We start from the raw sequence: 24,374 nt of genomic DNA on the forward strand, positions 1-24,374 counted from the left end.
TCATAGGTGGGTTGGGAAATATAGATGTACATGTGCCTAAAGATGTAGAGAGCAGCAGGGTGTTCAAAGTGGTGGTTGCTCTGTCATTCTGTGCCCTAGTTGCTTTATCATTAAACTTCCATGGACATGTAACTTGGGTAAGAAAGAAATCTTTATCATTTGAAGCCACTGGGAATTAGTTGTTATTACCATGGTATTTTGACTTATATACAGGAATTGTCTGATTTAATCCTTTGTTTATAAGATATTATTATCTTCTAAGTATTCATATAAGGAGAGTGAGATATGTAAGGATACCAGCAAGTTAAGTGGTCAAGCTAGCACTGTAACTATGCAGTCTGATTCTAGAATTCATATTTTTAGCCAATATACCATGATGCTGTGTGTATGTATTTGTGTGTTCCCATTACTGAGATAAAGTGGTTTCTAAAAGATTGAGGAATATCATGGAAGACTTCTCAAAGAAACTGAGAGGTATACCCTAAAGAACAAGTAGGAACAAAGTCATTTAGAAATAAAGAGAATGAGGCTTATTCCCTGTATGTATGCATGGGAGAGGAATTTCCTCTCTCTGGCTGATTGTCTCATCCCCAGGAAAATTATAGCACAAAGGAGGCCCATCTATACATTACTACTGGCATCCAGGAAATATAGAATGCCTCAAATACCATGGCCTTGGACCTATAAATCATTAAAAACAACTTGATGAGATGTTATAAAGCATAAATGAGAAATCACAATTCTGACTCAGTGAGGCAGCAAAGTAATTTGACAGATGTATGTGTCTTATATGCCCCCTTCTCTCTCTCTCTCTCTCTCTCTCTCTCTCTCTCACACACACACACACACACACACACACACACTATTCTAACCAGTCTTTGAGGCTTAGCTTTGGTGATAACTGGGAAGTAATAAGGCGAAGAAAGAAAAACTATAGGCTAAGTTGACATGAATGGTAAAAGAAGGAACATATAAAGTCGAGATTATATAGCATCTGACACAAAGGATAAGAACCTGTGACCCAGACACTGAGGGGTCATCTGGTCTTTGCTGTTGTGTTGTCATTCAGCACCATTTACAGTCCAATATTTAATGCTCACTGGAAAAGATCAATAGCAACCTTTCTCGACTACCCACAATGTAATTGACTTGATCAGTAAATACTTCCTGGGTCTAATGCAGTTGCTGTGTCTTCCCTCACACTGCTTCTCCTTCCCCAGGCTTTGTCCTTGATGGGAACAGAACACTTGCCAGCATTTTTATCACTGCACACCAGGTGAGGACAAATAATGGAGTTGTCTCTTACCAGTTCCCTCTTGAACCTGCTACCTCTTGCCCCAGCACATGTCTCTGAACCTGTTCTCTTTATTGATTTGGAGAATTTGAAAGCACATGTCATGTCTCCTGAACTGGATTTCTTTTTTCTTGGAATATCAGTGCATCTATATTATTCTTAAAAATATTTAAAAAAAAAAAAAAAAAAAAAAAAAACTTGTTAAGGTTGAATCTACACACTATAAGATTCAGCCCTTTAAGTGTGAGTTCAGTGATTTTTGGTAGATTTACTGATTTTGGCCACTATCATCACATTTCAAATTTAGAGCAGTTCTGTAATCTCAGTAAAATTCCTTCGGGTTTTTTAAAGTCATTCCTCAATCCTAACCTACAACTACTGCTAATCTACTTTCTACCTTTATAAATTTGCCTCAATGAATGTTATATATAAGCAGACTCATACAATACATGATCTTTTGTGTCTGGCTTCATTCACTTAGCATAATGTTTTTGAGATTTATCTGTGTTGTGGCATGGATCATTTCATTCCTTTTGCACTGCTAAATAGTATTCCATTGCATAGATATAGAATATTTTATATATTCATCAGTTGGTGAACATCTGGCTTGTTTCTCCTTTTTGACTATTAAGAATTTTACTATAATGGGCATTTATGTTCAAGTCTTTGTGTGAGCATAGGTTTTCATTTATCTTGGGCAGGTGGCTAAGAGTGGAATTTCTGGGTCATGTGGTAACTGTATATTTAACTTTTGAAAAGTAAAATCCTTGTGCAAAGTGCCTGCCCCCACATTGTGTTCCCGCCAGTGGTATATGAGTCCCTGTATCTCCACACCCTCACTGTTATGTGTGTAACTTGTGTTTTGTCCTTTAAACGAGAAGCTCCTAGAAGGGAGGGCCTTGATCTTCATTCCTCATCACTTTGCATTTAACACAGGGCTGGGCAAACAGTTGGATCTTAACCATGCAGTATGGAGTGTGGTAGTGAAGGACTTAATTTTCGTAATTAGACTATCAGGGTGTCCAAACATCAGTTTTCTCAACTGTGAAATGGGCTAACATTGCCCACCCACTAGAGTTATAATGAGGATTAATGGACATGTCGGTCAAGTGCTCTGCCTAATGCTTATAGAAATGGTAACTTTGTTATTGCTTTTCATTTGCATCGATGCATCCCATCTGAGCTCTCTCTAGCTTACTTTTTATTGCTCTTGCAGTCACATTCTTAGTTATAGACAGTATATTGGGCCTGAAAGATGGAGTAATCAGTGACACACTACCACTCATCTCAAGGAATTTGAAGTCGAGTGGAAGGGCACAGATGTCAGTGGATCCTTGCACTGCCGTGGCTGAATGCTGTGATGGAGGTGCTCACGAAGTGTGCACATCAGGGAAGGGCCCCTAGACCCAGAAGAGACATCTGACCAAAACCAAAGGACTGGAGAGAGAGGCAGAAGGGTCAGGAAGAGCATTGTTGGCCAAGGGAGGGACATTAGTGAAAACTAAAAAGGGAAAGAATTGGGAGAAGTTGCTAGCCTGCTTTGTGACAGTGAAGGGAAACCGATGTAAGAGATGAGGCTGGAGAAGCGGCTGGTGCCGGATGAAGAAGGGGTTAAATCCTACATGAAGGAGTTTCTGCTTCACCTGTGCTGCTACCATGTGATTACATTTTACAAGCTGAGAGGATGGTTCAGTGTGTGAATGGCAGAAGTGACCGCTTATGGATTAAAGGGAGGAAAGGTGGGGCAATCTCAAAGTCTGTAACATTCTGGTGGAGTATTTCTCAACTTTTTTCTTTTCATTATTGCCTCCCCTTCCCGAGAGCATTTTTAGACTTTTCCCTCCCATAATTGTCTCACTCCCTCCACCATGAAATTTTAATTATATTAATATACTGTGCATGCACTCTATATATAAGCATATTTGTGCTTTATACATAAGAGTGTGATTTTCATCTTCACGCAAGCCCCAGTTTTCACCCATTCGGTACTCTACCACCCTAGCTGAGAACTCTTGCTGTATTTTGAAATCTGCTCAAGGGACAGGTTGTGCTTTTAACATCTTTGCAGTTCCCACAGTATACCTTTCAAAATACAGCTTTATTTGAAATGACATTATGATACTTCACAGATACTTGCTGAGCACATCCTAGGAGTCAAGCGCTGTTGTAGGAATTGAGAGTACGGACAACAGAATCCCCTCTCTCCTGAAGCTTGCCCTTCTGAAGCAATCTGTGTGCAGATACAGTTGTTTCACTCTGATCAAAACCAAGTGCTGCCTGCCATTAAAACTGTTAAAACAAGAGCACCTCTTGAGACCTGCTTACTAAAATAGGACCTGGCATTACTTCAAGCTTGAAAATGTGCTGATAGAATTAAAAACCTGCTTGATGCTGATACAGCAAGAAAATGAGAGGAGCAAGAAATAATACTTTATTTAGAGGAACGTAATACTGATTCTCATCGATCCTTCCACAAGGGCCAGCAGGGCATCCCACAGCGCTCGGGATGTTTGGACATCTCAGTGTTTTGCCCAGCACTACTGGGTTAGCCCTGGAGGGCACTCGTTACTGTCTTTCACGGGCAGTGGCTGAGAGAACTATGGTCCCTTTCCATCTTGAAAAGGGATCTCTCTGCTAATCCTCAGAAGAGGGTAGTTTGGCGAGGCTGGAGCCCTGCAGCCATTTATCTCTGAAGTCCTAACTCCCCTAGGGATGCTGGCAGGACAGTAGTCTCTAGAACTCATGGAAATCATAGATGTCTTCTCCATCCCCAGTGGAAATAAATCTCATCTTCTACTTGCCTCCCTGGCCAACATGCCTGACACAGTCCATTTATTGAGAGTTACCTTTTACAAATGATAAGAAACCCCAGTGCTTTCAGGCCGCCTCTGCTTCTTTGCTCTCAAAATCTCTAAACTACATGATTATAAAGCCTGAGAACCTATCAAATAGTGATGAAAGGGGCTGAGGTCTGACTTGGGAGATATGAAGAAAGAAACAAATTAATATTTCCGTCTATTGTCCTGCCACTCTGAAATCTCTGCATTTATTCTCGACTCATCTTGTGGAAAACTGGCCACTTGAAACAATCAACTGGACTGTTTGACCCAGATAAAATATGAACAGCAAATGCCATCATCCTTGGTCCAGCCCAGAGGGAGATTCTCTAGATTCCACCCACCTCTGCACCTGTTCCCAGGCCCTGTCTCCTCCAGAAGACCTTACAAGGGGTCGCTCTAACTTGGCCTGGGAAAATAATGAGATTTGCTCATGTGTTTGTGAAAACTCTTGTGTGCTAGGCAGGGGGTAGGCACAGGGGACACTGTACTGACAGGTCAGCGGAGACCATTCCCTCTCTGGGACAGCGGGTCCTGGTTTCCCACTTCTGTCCCAAGTGTACTTTGTCAAATGTAGGGCCTTTGGCTGGATGGTGTTGGCTCAGTCAAGGCCAGCTAGTGGGCTGCTAGAATTTTCGTGCTTCCTTCAAAGAATGATGTTTTGTCATTTGAAGAGCATGCTTCCTTCAAGGAATGACGCTTTGCCATTTGAAGAGAGGGAAAAATAAAACGGTCTATTCTTAATTACTTTGGGAATGATTGTGAATCTTCTCAATGCTTCTTTTTCCATCTTACTGGGAAGGAAGTTTTGATTCAAAACATACCTAAAACTCCTGTCTTAATAATACTCGTAGCTTCTTGTGCAGTTAAAGTAAAATAGCTTTAAATAAAGCTTTTCTCAAGCTGTTTTCAGTGTGCATTTAATCCAATCTGATTGTTCCAGAGCTATCAAGGAAATGCTAATGTGAGAACATATTTAGTTGGCTCCTCTAGTCTGTGTTACAGTTTGCAAATAGAGGCTAATCACAGTGATTCAGGGGCTTCCCAGGTGGTGCAGTGGTAGAGAATCCACCTGTCAGTGCAGGAGACACAGGAGACCGGGGTTCAGTCCCTAGATCGGGAAGATCCCCTGGAGTAGGAAATGGAAACCCACTCCAGTATTCTTTCCTGGAAAATTCTATGGACAGAGGAGTCTGGTGGGTTACAGACCATAGAGTTGCAAAGTCAGATACAACTGAGCACAGATATGCACAATGACAATAATTCACAGTACTGGAAAGAGCTTTCCCACCACATATCTTGGGCAGACCTAGGGACTGGGACAGAAAGTGGAATAATGAAGTGACGAGGCAGAAGTGTGGGAAGAATCTATAAATGGAAGAAACAATCAGCATTTGGCAAATTAGTAGTGAGCGACTGAGCACACACACTTCTTACCAAAAAAGGCATTGAAGTAAAAGTTAAACCACTATTACAAAGGAGTTAATTGACTGCTGGATTAGATGAACTTTTCTCAAGTGTTGCTCTTTCTTATATTTCCTTGACTATTCTTCTTTGGCTCTGTGCCCCATGTATTATAAACAGCTCGGAGGACATGTTTGAGAAGGGCTGTTCCTCTTTCTGCCTCCCCATGGCTTGCAGTTCATAGTTAAGCACACAGTAGGGGTCCCAGAAATAGCAGATGATTTAGCCTGTGTATAGTCCCGTGGAAGGCAGTTGGGTTGTAATAAAGAGCCTTTAGACTCTGGGAAGGTGGAATAAATGTATTTGACCATAAAACTGGATGGTGTTAGTCTTGCATTTGGAGATGACCCTCTCTCTCTACAGTTGCTGAGCACACCAACCAAATAAGTGAAAATCAAAGTGGTATTAAGAAAGATACTTTAAATATACATTAGATTGTTTTAGAATTACTAGTAGAAGTATATAGTCTGAATTTGATAGTCTTGGGTTTAAATTCCTGATTCTGTCATTAACTAGGCTTGTAACTGTGAGTGAGTTGTTGCTGTTCTTGCTCAGTTGTGTCCAACTTTCTGCGACCCCATGGACTGCAGCTTGCCAGGCTTCCCTGTTCTTCACTATCTCCCGGAGTTTACTCAAACTCATGTCCATTTTGAGTCAGTGATGTTATCCAACCATCTCATCATCAGTCATCCCCTTCTCCTCCTGCCTTCAGTCTTTCCCAGCGTTCAGGGTCTTTTCCAATGAGTCAGTTCTTTGCATCAGGTGGCCGAAGTACTGGAGTTTCAACTTCAGCATCAGTCCTTCCAGTGAATATTCAGGACTGAGTTCCTTTTGGATGGACTGGTTTAATCTCCTTGTAGTCCAAGGGACTCTCAAGAGTCTCCTCCTGTACCACAGTGCAAAGGCATCGATTCTTCAGCACTCAGCCTTTTTTATTGAGTCACTTACCAGTGAATAAGTTATTTACCAGTAAATTTTCTCATGTGTAAAATAAGGAAAATAATGACTATCTCATAGGACCATTGAGATGACTTTAAATAATGTAAGGATGCATGTGTGTTAAGTTGATTCAGTCGTATCCAACTCTGTGTGACCCTGTGGACTATAGCCCTTCAGGCTGCTCTGTCCATGGGATTCTCCAGGCAAGAATACTAGAGTGGGTTGCCTTGCCTTCCTCCAGGGGATCCTCCCAACCCAGGCATTGAACCCGCATCTCTTATGACTCCTGCATTGCCAGGCGTGTTCTTTACCACTAGCATCAAGTATATAACATAGTATAGATTTTTTATAAAGATTGATTTTTTAAATCTGAAAATATTTTATAACCTTTTGAAATATGAAAGTTATTACAGAAAATTATATAGTACAGATAAGCAAAAGGAAGAAAATAAAAATTACTCATATTTTAGGCATACAAAAATAGCTAAACTTAACATTTAAATGTATATTTTTGTATAATTTTTCCCTAGGAAATGTTCTCTAGAATTTTTCCTCTTAAGTACATTTATGTGTATATATATAACTATGTATATATAGTTATAAAAATGGTATGAAATATACATATGTATTTGTTAATCGATTTTTTTCACTTAATAATGAACTGTGAATATTTGCCTGTGTTCTTAAATATTCCTTTACAAGAGCTACATCATATCCCACTGTAGTATATTTACCCTTTTAACGTGAAACTTTTATTTTCTAATTTTTCATGTTTTTATTTTATAAAATGAAAGGGCGGTGAACAACTTCGTAGCCAAATGTTTTCACATCTATATGATTGTTTTCTTATAGTTAAAATCAGGAAGTAGCATGGTAATTTCAATAATAATAAAGAAAATGAAATTAAAGCATAAAAAACAGAGTATAGTAATCGGCACATAGTAAGTCATCAATAAATAAATAGGGTATTTATGAATGAACTATAAGAGAGGAAGGAGATTTATTTGAAATTAGCTTGCTGATTACCCCAAATATAATCTTTTATTTAAGAATATTTAGGAGTTCCATTTGGTTTGATAAATACACATCAGAAAAAAATAATTTAGGAAATATTAAAGGCAGGAGGAGAAGGGGGTGATAGAGAATGAGATGGTTGAAGGGCATTGCCGACTAAGTGGACATGAGTTTGAGCAAACTCCAAGAGACAGTGAAGGACAGGGAAGCCTGGTGTGCTCCAGTTCATGGGGTCGCAAAGAGTCAGACGTGACTGAGGAACTTAACAACAAAAGTCTATCTATAGATGTCGGGTTTAGTATGTGTTTCTGTTACAGAGTCCAAGCTTATATTGCTCACCATAAGACAGGACAAGAAATTGAGAGATGAGTTGTTGAGGCAAGGAATAGTGACTTTATTCAGAAAGTCTTCATACTGAGAAGATGGTATGCTAGGGTCCCAAGTGAAAGTGTTGGCCGCTCAGTCATACCCGACTCTTTGCGATCCCATGGGCTGCAGCCCATCAGGCTACTCTGTCCATGGGGTTTTCCAGGCAAGGACATTGGAGTAGTTTGCCATTTCCTTCTCCAGGGAATCTTCCCAACCCAGGGTTCGAACCCAGGTCTCCTGCACTGCAGGCAGATTCTCTACCAACTGAGCTACCAGGGAAAGATGCAAGGGTCCCAAAGACCCATCTTATACAAGTTAAAATGCAGGGTTCTTTTATACTAAAAGTGGGAGGAATGGCTTGTTGTTGCAGGAATCCTTTGTTCTTGCATCTGTCCATGTGGGTCTGGTCGGAATGCTAGTATAAACCTATAACAATATAATTGGTATTTTCTGTTCTGAAACTTTTTACCTTTATATGAATGGGAAAGTGTTATACCTTTAAAGGCCAGCACCTTGAGAATGAGCTATCCCATGTTTTTCAGTCTATACTCAACATTCTTTTACAAAAGTGCAGAGCATCATGACTAAGTACAGGCAACAGAACTCAAGGGTTAGAACTAAGGGAACAGATTCAACTTGGAATCAGGTTTGCTTTCTCTGTCACATTTCTATGAAAATGTCTGCTTCTCCGGTTAATGGAAATCATCATAGTAACCCAAAATACAATAACCGATACAGCCTTTTGGTGGGGGGAGGGCTGTGTGGATATTTGCTTTTGCTTTTTCCCTTTGTTGTGGATACTCCCTGATGCTAGTGTGATATGGGCATGCCTTCCAGCCTACTGCCCCTCACACTGGGGTTAATTGCCCAGTCTAGGACCCTCTTGGAAAAGCTGTCCCCACAAGTAACAGCAATAGAAATATACAGATGGCCTGCTATCCATGAAAGAACAATATTGACCAGAAAGATCTGTTCTCATCCATAGACTGATGTGCTATTATAAAGGAAAATTGGAAAAAAATCCTCCACTTGGTCACTTAGAGCGCCCCTACCCCCATAGTATCTATACCAAGTGTATTGAGGTACAGAGTACATGGCAGTGCTGGAGAGAAGCTATGGTAGACTTAAGTCATAAGCTTTAGCAGTCTGAGAAAATGTAGCTTAGTGAGGTAGGTTGGGTGAAAATTGTGGTGAACCAGAGAACATTTGATTCAGGCTGCTCTTTACCTCAGTGGCAGCCGTGTGAGAAGGCAGACTCAGACTTGCCGTGGCTTTCAGTTTTCATGAGATGCTGAAAACCTGAAATTTTCATTTGGACTTTGTACTTTTCAAATGGTTTTGGGAAAATGCAGGAATAAATTTTTAATGTATTTTATATATTCATATATATTTTAAATCATATATATACATAACTTATGGTTTATTTATTTAATCTGAATCCCCAGCTTACTGTCTGCAGATCTGGAGATTTGTCAGTCTTCATAACTTCCTAAGTCAGGTCCTTAAAATGAATGAGTGAATGAATGTGTGTGCATGCATGTGGATATATGTACATGCATACCTACACAGGCATATTATTAGTTCTGTTTCTCTGGAGAACCCTGGTTGATACAGATACAAACACACACCTTTACTTGGAAAAGAAAGAAATATAATGTGACAAAAGTTAGACTTCTTTGAATGTATCTTGATCTATAGATTTGACTTTGGTGCCATCTAAATAGTTCACAAATCTATAACAAAACCAGACTTTAAAAAAGCATTCATGAAAAATTGAAGCAGCGGGTGGGTGGGCAGGGATGAAACAGTTGAACCTAACTGATAAGAGGTTGTTGACATAACCATTCAGGATAGAGCTATTTTAAATGACTTTAAAATGCAGCCATTTGACTATAGTTTACCAGTTGTACATACTCAAGATATTTTAAGGGCAAAATTTTAGTTGCTTTTCTTAATCATAATGTTAGTATGGTAGTGGCATTGGTTTTTCTGAAGCTGCTCTTTGTGTCTTGTGGGTTAAATCAAATCAGTAGTCATATTGATGTTATTGAAAGCAGGGATTTGGGGTATGGAAAATAGGTAATAACATTGTAAGATCCATGAGGTTAAATGAAAACCTTCAAGGCCTAAGTTTGAATTGAAACTTCATGAAAATTCATGGTATATTCCATTTGTAGCATATACACAACTCATTTTCTAGCTCTGTTCATATAAACAAGGGCCAGTCACATAAACAGGCTCTCAGCTTGTGGTATCTGAATACCATTTGCCACTGAAATGAACCCAGATTCTTACTAGAAATGGCTGGTTCCAGCTGGGGCAAAACTTATGTAAGATAACCCTAGAACATCATACCATGCCAGAAACAAGAGGGTGGTTAAAGATACCTGAGTCTTAATTAAAGGACTTGAAGAGACCCCCACTGAGCAAGAAGAGAACAGTTTAAACTTCAATAGGAATAAAAACTGCACTGGAATGAAGCAAATCAAAATGTTCATAATGATATTTTTTTAAAAAGAAAACCTTTGGTCATCTTTAGAGAGTATTAGGTAACCAATTCAAATTTTGAACATTAATCAATAAAGGAGGAAAAATCAAGCATCTGTCAAGTTTTCATATAATTTATAATTTAGGGTAAGCATGTAGTTGATGATATATAATTTCTATTGATGCAATACCACAGATAATAAATTAAGAAATAATTATTTTATCACCAGTTTGAAATCTCTACTGAAATAATGGATCCTGTCAATCACCAGTGGCTTATGACATCTGGCAAAATATGTTCACTGCTTCCTGATAGAGCATGTAGTAGGCAGAAAAATGCCCTCCCCTCTAAAATCATCAATGTCCTAATCTCAGAATCCATCAATATGTTACATTACATGGCAAAAGGGAATTAATGTTATGATAGAATTATGGTTGCTAACCAGGTGATCTTAAAATAGATAATCCTTATATGCTTAGTGACCTTTAAGTGTCCAAACCAGTACAATACTGTAAAGCAGTTATCCTTCAACTAGAAATAAATAAATTTTAAAAGTTTTTTAAAAAAGAAAATAAAACTTGTAAAACTTATGAAATCTGAATAAAATCTGTACCTGAGTTATTTAAAAAAATGTGAAAGAGAGAGACAGATAATTCATTGTCAGAATGATTCGATGTAAGAAAGATTCAAGAACCATTGGTGACTTGAAGATGGCCACAAGCCAAGGAAAGTAGACAGCCTTGAGAAATGAGAAAATGTCAAGAAATGGGTCTGTCTTAGAGCCTTCTAAAAGAGTGTAGCAGCCCTGCTGTCACCTTGATTTTCCCCTTTGAGCCCTGAATTGGACTTCTAACATACAGATAATAAATTTGTGCTGTCTTAAACCATTGAGTTTGTGGTTATTGGTGATGGTAACAAAAGAAAACTAATGCATTTCATTTTCTAGGGTGTATTTTCCTAGAAAACTGACCCTGAATCTCCTCACGCTTCTTGACTTACAGAAAATTCAGGAGAGAGAGGAACACATAACATGAAATTATGGGAATGTTCCGCAAAATCCAAACTGGGGAAAATGCTATTAAAAAAAAAATGTCATTTTGTTTATCAAATAAGTGTGTTTTTGTGTGTGGATGTGTGACAGAAATTGAGGAGATTTAAGGAGATGATCTAAAGAGATGGGAATACCAGACCACCTGACATGCCTCTTGGGAAACCTATATGCAGGTCAGGAAGCAACAGTTAGAACTGGACATGAACAACAGACTGGTTCTAAATAGAAAAAGGAGTACGTCAAGGCTGTATATTGTCACCCTGCTTATTTAACTTATATGCAGACTACATCATGAGAGGCGCTGGGCTGGAAGAAGCACAAGCTGGAATCAAGATTGCCGGGAAAAATATCAATAACCTCAAAGATGCAGATGACACCACCCTTATGGCAGAAAGTGAAGAGGAACTAAAAAGCCTCTTGATGAAAGTGAAAGAGGAGAGTGAAAAAGTTGGCTTAAAGCTTAACAATCAGAAAATGAAGATCATGGCATCTGGTCCCATCACTTCATGGGAAATAGATGGGGAAACAGTGGAAACAGTGAGAGACTTTATTTTGGGGGGCTCCAAAATCACTGCAGATGGTGACTGCAGCCATGAAATTAAAAGACGCTTACTCCTTGGAAGGAAAGTTATGACCAACCTACACAGCATGTTAAAAAGCAGAGACATTACTTTGCCAACAAAGGTCTGTCTGGTCAAGGCTATGGTTTTTCCAGTGGTCATGTATGGATGTGAGAGTTGGACTGTGAAGAAAGCTGAGCACTGAAAAATTGATGCTTTTGAACTGTGGTGTTGGAGAAGACTCTTGAGAGTCTCTTGGACACAAAGAGATCCAACCAGTCCATCCTAAAGGAGATCAGTCCGGGTGTTCATTGGAAGGACTGATGCTGAAGCTGAACCTCCAATACTTCGGCCACCTCATGTGAAGAGTTGACTCATTGGAAAAGACCCTGATGCTGGGAGGGATTGGGGGCAGGAGGAGAAGGGGACGACAGAGGATGAGATGGCTGGATGGCATCACCGACTCAATGGACATGAGTTTGAGTAAACTCCGGGAGTTGGTGATGGACAGGGAGGCCTGGTGTGCTGCGATTCATGGGGTCGCAGAGTTGGACACGACTGAGCGACTGAACTGACTGAAGGAGAAGATCTAGTATTTTATGTATCAAACAATTGCAATAGGGAACTTGATTTCAAACAAAAAGATATAAAGGGAAGAATATTCACGAGACTTGAACATTGACCATGGGTACTTGATAATATTTAGCAGTAATTTTATTTATCTTTTTGCTATGGTAATGGTATTATGGTTTTATTTAAATAAAGGAGCTGGATATAGTAGCTGTAATAGAGAACAGTAGCCATAAGTTGATAATTGTTGAAAATGAACGACAACTACATAGGTGTTTGCTATTTATCCTTTCTACTTTTATATTTCAATATTTCCATGCTGCTGCTGCTGCTAAGTTGCTTCAGTTGTGTCTGACTCTGTGTGACCCCATAGATTGCAGCCCACCAATAATAAAGTATTAATAAAAATGTTAGTAAATAATTTGACTCCTTAAATATTTTGTGAACCAAAAACACCATGTCGAAAGGATGGATTAGACCAACAGACTGCAGTTTGTCATTTCTTCATAGTTTCAGAAATCAAATCTTTTACTTTAACCTGGGAAATCATCTTTTTCTTCTTTCCACACTCATCTCCTGCCTCAATTCTTTCACCACTGCCTAATCAAAAGGGTCCCTTTCTTCTGTGCTGCTTAGATTTTTGCTTGCTTGAAAAATTTACTCAATTTTCCAAAATTGCTTGAAATAGAATTTCTCAGAATAAGTTAGAAAACAGGGTCATATGCAAAATCACACTGAACAATGCCTCCTAGTATATTATGTCTTCATTTTGACCTCCTCTCATTCCACCTCCTTTAAAAAAAAAAAAGGCAATAATTTTGTTTCAGTTTTTGAAAACCTAAGGTATTTTTGAAATTTGGACTAATCAAATTTTCCATATTCTCTCTGTGCCTCTATTTTAGGATGGAATGGGAAACTTGAGAATCACAGAAAAAGGTCTAAAGCTAGAAGGAGACTCAGAATTCTTGCAACCTCTCTACGCCAAAGAAATCCAGTCCCGACCAGTAAGTTTCTGTTGGGAGAAGGAATCATTGTTCCTCTTGAATCTAAATCTGGGGGGAAATTATCTTGCCACTGACTGAATATAAAAGGTTGGGGGAAGGGGTAGCAACATACCTAGTAAGATGCCTTTGAATCTGAACTTTTGAATGCAGTTGCCTCTGTAGTACAAATGAGATGCCCTCTCTGAACCTGTTTCCAACCCTGCCAAATAGAGAGTGATAACCTTTATTAATGAACTTTCTAGATTGTGCTGCAAAGAAAACAAGAAAATAAATGTGGAAGTACATTAAAGTACTATACAAATCCAAGAAAGTCTTCCTATTGCTATTAATTGTCAAGTATTTCAAAGCCCTCTTTAGAAATAGTCCTAAAGAACTAGAATTTTTTATGAAGAATGTGGACAATATGGTAAAGGTTGATTAGAATCAATTTAATATAATAGCTATGCTCAAAAATGGTATTTAAATGATCACACTAGAGTGTGTGCTCTGTCCCATGCACTTTGCTGTTCTGATGGGTTATTATTATCTAATATAATTAGCAGATTGGTCCAATGGGATGATGTTTATTGTCTTCATTTTACAGATGAAAGAATTGAGGCTTGGAGAAGTAGGTTGTTCCAAGCCACGGTCTTATGAACCAACAGAGCAAGGATTTCAACTCAGGAAATCCAATTCAAAAACTTCTCTGTTAACCATGGCCTTCTACCAAAGCTTTCTCTCATTCTTTTTAATTTATTTTTTTTAAGTATTGATGAAGTGATCCCTAGGCACCTTGATTTTATTAGCCAGTATCACCAAAATTAGTATTTGTTTTGAGTATATTGTGGTGTTATTTGTTCTTTAGCTTTCATTTTTGCTTTTTGGTGGGATGGTGAGGTGTTCTGCTTGAAAAGGATTATTAATATATTTGCTCTGCCTGGGATTGGTTCTCATTCACCTGTGAACAAATAACATGTAAGTTCTTCAAAGCACCATTTGCATTGTGTGCATCGATTAATGAAATTCAGCATGTTGAGGTAGTGGGTAATTTTATCTGAGTGCTATCTAAACTACTGAGTTGTATAGACTGAACGCAACTACTGAATTGCCAACAAGTTTACTTCCTTTTGTGTCTGGTGAGAGAGAGGGAGCCATGATGTTAAAATCAGCAAGAAGACCAAATTAATTCAGTCACCCAGTCAGTGATTATGAAATTTGATAGGGACTCCATACCATACTGGCTTAAAGTACCAAAAATATTATAAACTTATCCATCGTTCCTGTGGAAGCTATATCCTAGAAGGAATAATTGGATAAAACTGTAACAAGAAGTGTTGGAATAGGATTCTGCATTGGACTGAACAGTCAGTTTCAATCATTTAAGAAATGACTATTGGGTTCATTGCTCTTGATTTATATTTACTTTTCCTAACCTAGCAAGTGGGCTTCCCTGGTGGCTCAAGATGGTAAAGAATTTGCCTGCAGTGCAGGAGACCCAGGTTCGATCCCTGGGTCTGGAAGTCCCCAGGAGATGGGAATGGCTACCCACTCCAGTATTCTTGCCTGGAGAATCCCATGGACAGAAAAGGCTGGTGGACTACAGTCCATGTAGTCACAAAAAGTAGAACGTGACTAGGCAACTAAGCACATACAACCTAGCAAGTTGGTTAGTTAAATCATCCATTTAAGTTACTAAATATACAATGGGTTAATGATCTTACCTAGATTAAACTAGTTTATCTCATTAATTTGTATTGTTCCTTTCTCTCTAATGGTGGTGTCCCTTTTTCTGTAAAAGGCCAGGTAGTAAATATTTTTATCTTTTTTTTTTCTTCCTTTTCATAATTCTTTAAAACTACAAAAAAAAAAAAATTATCTCAAGGGCTACAGAAAAATAGGCTGCAGGATATAGTTTGTCAACCCCTCTGACCTATATTAGCTATATTTCTATAAGTATGCCAGCGATCTGGCTAGATTTCTTATGTATAAGAGAACAGATTTTAAGATCATGGGTAGAATAGTTGATATGTGCTAAGAAAAATGTTGCTAAATAAGGTTCCCTGGTGGAGAATTAGAGCCATATAAAGAAATTGAGACACATGTCTTAGAAGACCTGTAAAAGGGTACCTGGTATATCTCTTAGGCCCATATGTAGGAATTGGACTTTTAGCAAATATGTCACCCAAGCTATCTGAAAATCAATAGTCATCTGATCCCAAGGCAAAGATACACTTAATTAGAAGCTTAAAAAATAATGATGGTCTTGGAAAAACTTAAAGCAGTGTGTTAAATCCAATGCTTTCAAGTCCTTGTTTAAAGAAAATTAAAGGGTTAAAATTCACTATTTTTCCATTATTTTTTCAGAAATTAGTTTTCCTTTCTAAAAGCTCAGATAGTACAGAATCTGCTTGCAACGCGGGGGGCCCAGGTTTGATTCCTGGGTTGGGAAGATTCCCTGGAAAAGGAAATGGCAACCCACTCCAGTATTCTTGCCTGGAGAATTCCATGGACAGAAGAGCCTGGTGGGCTACAGTCCATGGGGTCACAAAGAGTCAGACATGACTGAGCAACTGACACACACAGACACACACACACACACACACAGAGCTTTTAGCTTATATGTTTCTAAGGACAAAATTAATGTGTTCTAAATGAAGAAAAGAGGGCATACAATGTGTATATATGATAAAACCCATCAGAAAGTCTGTTGGCCTCTTCCTGAAAGATGTGCCCTGATCCATCTATTTTTCTGCATTGCATGGCACCCCCCTAGTTCAAGCCACCATCCGCTCTCATTGTTGTAACCTCTTCTGTCTCTGCTGCCTTTCACTCAGCCTCATTATCCAAACTGTAGCCAGAATAGCCTTTTCGATATCAAGCTGCTTTGCAAGGGATTCTCTGTTGACTTCCCATTACACCTAGAATAAAATCCAAACTTCTCACTGAGGCAAAAGAATAATATTACAAGCTAGGGATTTTGTCTGTAGGTCTCTCCTTACCTCAAGCACAGGAATTATTGCCAGCTGAACAAAATTGGGATTCAGCGAGCAAAGAAGGTAGAGAGACTGACTGATGAGCAGGTAACCAGTGGAATTTGCCACAGTTCCTGAATCAGAGCCTCATATAATGCTCACAAGAACCTCACATGCAGCAGCTTTCCATTTTCTACCCTGGCATCTTCAGTTTACTGTGCTGTTGTTGTTTTCTGATGTACCTGACCATTGCATGCATGCCACCTCTGGAAGATTCTGCTCTTGTAGGATAGTCTGCCTTGTCACCTTGCCATAGATTGTGGCTGTTTCTCTTTCATGGGGTGTCTCCTTCTGTTTTTCTCATTGAAAAAAGATCAGCGTCCAGTTGAACAAGATTACTCAGCTCTTCTAAGTGAGGATAACTAATGAAGCAACTCTTGACTTCATTTTGGTTTTGTGTTTCATTGATCTGAGAGGAGCTGAAATTGGTTCAGCAATCTACACTATGTTCAATACAGTATCTGATTTCATTATTGAAGGTTGCAACCTTGGAAAAGTCACTACAAATTGATTAGTGCTATAGCAATCACTTAGGAAGATAAATTAATGAGAAAATGTTCATCTCTATAAAAACTCTCATCTGGGAATTCAGTGAAAGACCTGGCTTTCTCTAGCTTTAGCTACGTGGATGCATAGCTTCTAAGTGGTAAAGTATCATGCAGCTCAGGAAATTGTTTGAAAAGGACACACTAAATTAACTATTCTACCATCACATTCAAAGACCACCCAGTCCCTAGTAATTCTATTTGAATGCATTAGCACAGAAATTTATAAACTTAAGAGATTTAATGCCCTTAACACTATATTTAAATCCCATTTCAGTGTGGTAGGCATCTTTATAATTGCAAAATACAACTACGGGTTTTTGGCACAAGCTGCCAATAGATAGATTGAATGAATGAATTCTAAGTAGACCTTTCATCACAGAGTATCATTTTGGATACAAGTAGCAGATCCCTGCTTTTTCAGAGAGGCATCTTACCTTGCTTCCCATGATGGTGGAACTAGATAGTGTTTTTACAAAATTTAATGTGAAGTGACAAGAGAAGGGAAGCCAGCATTTATTGAGCAAATACTCTGTCTCAGACCTACACCAGTGGGAAAGTTGCACAGTGAGTTATCTCCATACTCCCCTCAAACTATATTTGGAGTGTGTATAGGGGCCCTCGCCCATTGCTGTATTGAATTTGGATGTTTTGGAGAGGAGAGGATAGAAAAGTTGGAGGAGGGATACAAAAATTGATTTAACAGAATAAAGTGGAAAATTATTGTATAAAGTTTAAGGATATTTCTATATTTTTCATACTTTTTATCTATTAAAAACTCACCTATTTTAAGATGTTCTACCTACCAAAAACTGTGTATAGCATAATGAAATCATGTGTAAATGGCGTTTTTAGAAGTTGCCTGTACCAAGAGTCGGAATAGCACCATCGTCAAGCTCACATGCTGTATCACTGGCCTTGGGTGGCAACCAGAGCTACTGTTTAACCCGTGAGTGATCTTTGAGCAATTTCTTAACTTGGCAAATTCTTGTTTTCTTACCTGTGCAACTGAGGTGATACGAATACCTACATCACTGGTGGTTGTAAATAAATAAGGTAATATTTGTTAAGTGCTTAATACAGAAACTGACATGAAGTGAGTTTTCCAGAATGGGCATTCTTGCTCTCACCTCCATCCCCTGATGATGATGATGTTGATGATGGTGAATGATGATTTGATGACAAGGACAGTGATTTGTCACTATCTGCGTCATAGTGAAGATCTCATCTGATGTTTAAACTTCCTCTGAACCAAATGGTCTCTCATCCTCTTCTTCATGTCTTCTTAATCACAAGTTCAGTGAAAATCTCTAAGAAAACTCTTTTCATATTCAATAGCTTTTAGTCTTCAATTTTTCTTTCACAGAGTTATACTCTATCAATGTTCAACTCACTTTATTTTCCATGCTTCTGTTTAAAAATTTTTGCTGGCTCCTGCACTCATAGATTACTGGCAGTCTTTCTGGAAAAAAAAAAAAAAAAAAGATCTTGGTATATGCTAAGTACCTTAAAAGGTTTATATTCTTTAATCCAGGAATGACATCTCCACTCATTTTATGATACAAAAAAGCAAACCATAATAATATAGAGATTAACACACACATATTCCAGTGCTTTATAAACACTAGTCTGAATGTTATTTCCTGAGAGGTCTGAATTCCACATATAAAATGGATTTCGAGGGTATCCCATTTTGTCAATGTTTATGAAAGCTGAGAAACTGCTAGGCACTCATTGAAACTCTGAGCTGTTCAGCCTCACCATGGATTTTTACATTTATGTGAAAATGATTTGATGGCAAGGACGATTGTCACTATCTGCATCATCATCATGTAGTGTGTGATCTCATCTGATGTTTAAACTTCCTCTGAACCAAATGGTAAAATCATTTTTGTTTTATGGAAAGCTGTTTTTAAAATCCCATTTTGATTTTAGTATGATATGAATTGAGACTTATTCTATCAGTCTGCATTAACAAGGCATATCTAGGCTGAAAGTGGAAAGTCGCTAAGAATTCAATTAAACCAGTAACTTCATTTAATGTATGGAGCCCTAAGGCTCACAAAAGGAGTCTGAACTTACTCAAGCTATGCCTAGCAAAAGTGAGAACTGAAATCCAGGATTTCAGCATTTTCTTATACATCAACACACAGCGTATGTGGTAATTAATCTTCTCATGACACTGTCTTTAGTGCAATAGGTTGAGTTATACATGGCCATTTCCCTCTCATGAGGAATAACTTAACTGCAAAGCACATTAAGTTCTCAAGAGAACTCAAAAGCATTAAGAAAAGAAAACTGGTAACAACTGTGGATAATGCAGCAGGACCTACCTTAATGATGGCTGATATAACCACTGAAATGATATTCTTTACTTTATCAAGTTATTGGTGAGAGCGAAACTAAGTAATGTAAGTGACCCACCTTATAAACTATGAAGTCAGCTACTGATATGAAGGCTTATGACAGAATTTACAAACTGAATCCAGCCCAGTTTATTTGCTTCACACAGTGCTTTCCTTTGAATGTGAATTTGTTTCTAATATTTAAATATCTGAAGATGTGACACTTCTTAAATATATAATTTTTTGATTCTCACACACAAAACCACACAGAAAATCTGGCAGAGTACTTTAATATTCACAAGGACTGGAGCTCAGTAGACGGTGCCTCCTTTAGAAGTGTATTTGTTCATCATTGTCCAACAGTCACCAGTTGTCTCATACCTGACCTGCTTAGCTTGTTTATATAATGAGCCCCTGAAATCCCTTGAGGATGCACCACTCCTGGTTTATGGCACGGAGCATGTTATCTATCTCATCATGCAGTAGTTCAGAAATTAAGTTGACTTCTTCAAATTTGTAGTCACTCGTGACTCAGTGCTTCTTACTTCCTGTGTGTCTCTTTTGGCCCAGTTTCTTCTAGTTGTCTGGCTCCTATAGGTTTTGACATAGTATAGAAGCTCAGTGATAGGAGATAGCAGCCTCAGAGCCTCTGGAGGCTAAGGTTCTGGCATGCCAGGGTCATTCTCCACTCTGGGTTTCCTAGAACATACCTCTTTGTCTTTCTTCTTTAACCGTGACTGTGCATGAGTGGGAAAGAAGCGGACAAGGGGAAGAAAGTTGAAAATTCGGATTTGGCATGCTTTCCATGAGGCAGAATAAAGTAACATGGATGACAGACAAGAACAAGCTTTGCCTGAAGAGGCTCCACTGACAAGTTAGTTATTTTTTTTTTTTTTTTTTTTTTTTACTTTATTTTTTTTTTTTTTTTTAATTTTTTTATTTTTCAGTGGGTTTTGTTATACATTGATGTGAATCAGCCATAGAGTTACACGAATTCCCCATCCCGGTCTCCCATCCCACCCCCCTCTCCACCCGACTCCTCTGGATCTTCCCAGCCCAACAGGCCCGAGCACTTGATACATGCTGTTCTTTCGAAACTTCCCACCCTCCCCTTCTCCCACAGAGTTCAAAAGTCTGTTCTGTACTTCTGCGTCTCTTCTTCTGCCCTGCATATAGGGCCATTGTTACCATCTTTCTAAATTCCGTATATATGTGTTAGTATACTGTAATGTTCTTTATCTTTCTGGCTCACCTCACTCTGTATAATGGGCTCCAGTTTCATCCATCTCATTAGAACTGATTCAAATGAATTCTTTTTAATGGCTGAGTAATATTCCATGGTGTATATGTACCATAGCTTCCTTATCCATTCATCTGCTGATGGGCATCTAGGTTGTTTCCATGTCCTGGCTATTATAAACAGTGCTGCGATGAACATTGGGGTGCACGTGTCTCTTTCAGATCTAGATTCCTCAGTGTGTATGCCCAGAAGTGGTATTGCTGGGTCATATGGTAGTTCTATTTCCAGTTTTTTAAGAAATCTCCACACTGTTTTCCATAGTGGCTGTACTAGTTTGCATTCCCACCAACAGTGTAAGAGGGTTCCCTTTTCTCCACACCCTCTCCAGCATTTATTGCTTGTAGACTTTTGGATAGCAGCCATCCTGACTGGCGTGTAATGGTACCTCATTGTGGTTTTGATTTGCATTTCTCTGATGATGAGTGATGTGGAGCATCTTTTCATGTGTTTGTTAGCCATCTGTATGTCTTCTTTGGAGAAATGTCTGTTTAGTTCTTTGGCCCATTTTTTGATTGGGTCATTTATTTTTCTGGAATTGAGCTTCAGGAGTTGCTTGTATATTTTTGAGATTAATCCTTTGTCTGTTTCCTCATTTGCTATTATTTTCTCCCAATCTGAGGGCTGTCTTTTCACCTTACTTATAGTTTCCTTTGTTGTGCAAAAGCTTTTAAGTTTCATTAGGTCCCATTTGTTTATTTTTGCTTTTATTTCCAGTATTCTGGGAGGTGGGTCATAGAAGATCTTGCTGTGATTTATGTCAGAGAGTGTTTTGCCTATGTTCTCCTCTAGGAGTTTTATAGTTTCTGGTCTTACGTTTAGATCTTTAATCCATTTTGAGTTTATTTTTGTGTATGGTGTTAGAAAGTGTTCTAGTTTCATTCTTTTACAAGTGGCTGACCAGTTTTCCCAGCACCACTTGTTAAAGAGATTGTCTTTTTTCCATTGTATATCCTTGCCTCCTTTGTCAAAGATAAGGTGTCCATAGGTTCGTGGATTTATCTCTGGGCTTCCTATTCTGTTCCATTGATCTATATTTCTGTCTTTGTGCCAGTACCATACTGTCTTGATGACTGTGGCTTTGTAGTAGAGTCTGAGGTCAGGCAGGTTGATTCCTCCAGTTCCATTCTTCTTTCTCAAGATTACTTTGGCTATTCGAGGTTTTTTGTATTTCCATACAAATTGTGAAATTATTTGTTCTAGTTCTGTGAAAAATACCGTTGGTAGCTTGATAGGGATTGCATTGAATCTATAGATTGCTTTGGGTAGAATAGCCAGACAAGTTAGTTATAAGAAGAGGAGTCATGTCTCTGGTTAGTTTACAAACCAGGCGAAAGCCGTGGTGTCTTCTCCTCAGTACACAAAACAGCTTCAGCTCCCAGCTGAACATACTGCACACAAAACAGTATTTTCCATGCCACTTGCATGGAACATGAGCACATTGCTGTCTTTAATTAAAAAGTTAACTGGACCATGAAGTATTGCCCAAGTAAATAAAAGTGATTTGTATTAAGTCAGAGGGGTGCATTAGGCATCTTTGCATTTCTTAGCTCATATGTAAGCTATAGAGATTATTAAAAATTGGGAGGGTCGTCTATAAAACCATCTGCACCAAGAAGCAGATTGCCATTCCTGAAATGTATCTATCTTTTTATGTGTCATCATTTATTGTGAACAATGGAGTGAAACAGCTGCTTGTTTTTTTTTTTCTTTTTTAACCAGACACACAAACTTTGAATAGATCGATGCTTAATCCTTTGGTCTGTTTGTTTGCTTATCCTGGGAAACAGACAGTTATTCAGAGGCTTTTGGTTGCCTGAGAATTAAAATGGGCTGATGGGGTTTTTGTTCTTTCTTTAATTTGGGAGGAATTGACTGTGTGTACTTTACTTGAATGAAGATCATGCTGGAAATAGAAGTTACTGAGGACTTTGATCAGATCTCAGCTGTAACTAGAGTTTTCATAGAAGAGTTAGGTCCAAACTTCACATGAGGTTGAGAATGTCTAATTGTATTGTTTAAGGACCACTGGGAAAGCAGGCTGCCCCCAGAATTCTTTCTTGTCTGCTGTGGTGCCCAAAGGTTCACCATTAGAATCTCATCTGTTCCAAGGCTTGGAAATTTGCATTCATGCCAGTCCTCTACTGAAAGTACCCTTCCCTTCATGCAAATACACATTTCCACAAAGTATTTAAGTGACTTGTAAGAAATATGTACAGGGACAGAGTAAGAAAAGATGCAATTGGTTAAGATTGAGAAAAATATAGATTAGAACAGGAGGCAGAGGTGGAGATACTTTAATACATACAGGAGACAGGCAGGAGCATCTGTGCATTGCTCTTGATAAGCCTGGAGTTTGGTTATAAAGTTTCCAAACAGAGAGAGAAAGTCACTTGGATAAAACCTTCTGTCTCTACAGTCTAGATATAAATACTGTGTCCTGGATGGGAGGAGAGTTGCAGCTGGCAGTTACGTGTTTCCAGAAAGAATGTTAGAGTCAAAGTTGGGGAGTCTGGGTGCTCTTCTTGTCCTGCTGGGGTTAGCGCCAAGCTCTGGAGCAAGTCATCCCTCTCCCCTCTGTGTGTCTGTCATAAAGGAGGTTGGATGTGCTCAGTGGTTTTCTGCAATGTTGTTTGTAAAGCCATGGGACCTTTTTGAAGTCAGATTGTACTTGAAACCCTAAATCTGAACCAGATGGAAGCTGAACTCCTGTGCTTGGATAAGGGCTGGGGCACTGCAGCCCATGGCCTTGGCCACCCAGGGTCCCTGTCATCCGCCCCAGGCTGCCCAGGCCCTGGGGTGGGGGGTGGTCCGTGTATAACACTCTGAGAACACAGGCTGGGTGAAAACCTTGTTCCATCCAGGCCTCTGCTCAAATGACACCTCCTAGTGGACAGCTTCCCTGATGGCCTATCTAAAATACATCCCTTAACTAGTAACTTTATTCTCTGCCATCATATCATATCATATTATTTAGGTATTAATATACTTAGGTATATTAATTTCTATTTCTATATTATAGGTGCATATTACATGACTAAATGACTGAATGACTATTTGCTTCTTAATACTGCATCATCTCCATGATTACAGGGGTTTAGAAAAGCAATTGTTAAGTGATGTATAAGAGAAGGTTCTGAAACACAGCTTCCCATGATTTAAACTTGGTTCCACCATTTACTAGCTGTGTAATGCTTGACCTTTTCTGGGCTTTACTTTCTTAATCTGTAAAATGGGTCTAATAACAGCACTACCTCATAACCATACTATGGAATCATAAGAGTTAATTTATTTATATAATTATGTAAAGTTTATTACATAAATGTCACTGTTTGTAGAATATTTCGAGCATAAAGCACTATAAAAATTTCAATATGATAATTTATGATCATTAAAATTTATCAGTATTATCATTTGCTTTGTTTACCACTGTTTGCCTGGTTTCCAACTAGTGCCTGTCTTATGAAAAGAAAGCAAATTGTTGTCATTTGTTTTTTGAATAAATTACTTTTTTAGGATCCTTCTGACTCAGAGATTCTCTAACACTTCTCAGGTAGGGAGATAAAGACAAATTTCTCTTTTTATA

General features: G+C 38.6%; 1 protein-coding gene across 2 annotated transcripts in view; it reads left to right on the plus strand.

Annotated features, from left to right (window-relative positions):
* SGCD (sarcoglycan delta) overlaps nt 1-24,374 on the plus strand; it is a 433,183-nt gene that overhangs the window by 176,234 nt on the left and 232,575 nt on the right. For both annotated transcript variants that reach the window (XM_065918989.1, XM_065918988.1), the window contains one exon: nt 13,489-13,590. In XM_065918989.1, the coding sequence (XP_065775061.1) occupies nt 13,489-13,590 (102 nt within the window). The remainder of the gene's footprint in view (nt 1-13,488; nt 13,591-24,374) is intronic.

Source organism: Muntiacus reevesi, chromosome 1 (assembly GCF_963930625.1).
Source record: "Muntiacus reevesi chromosome 1, mMunRee1.1, whole genome shotgun sequence".
NCBI classification, from domain to species: domain Eukaryota; kingdom Metazoa; phylum Chordata; class Mammalia; order Artiodactyla; family Cervidae; genus Muntiacus; species Muntiacus reevesi.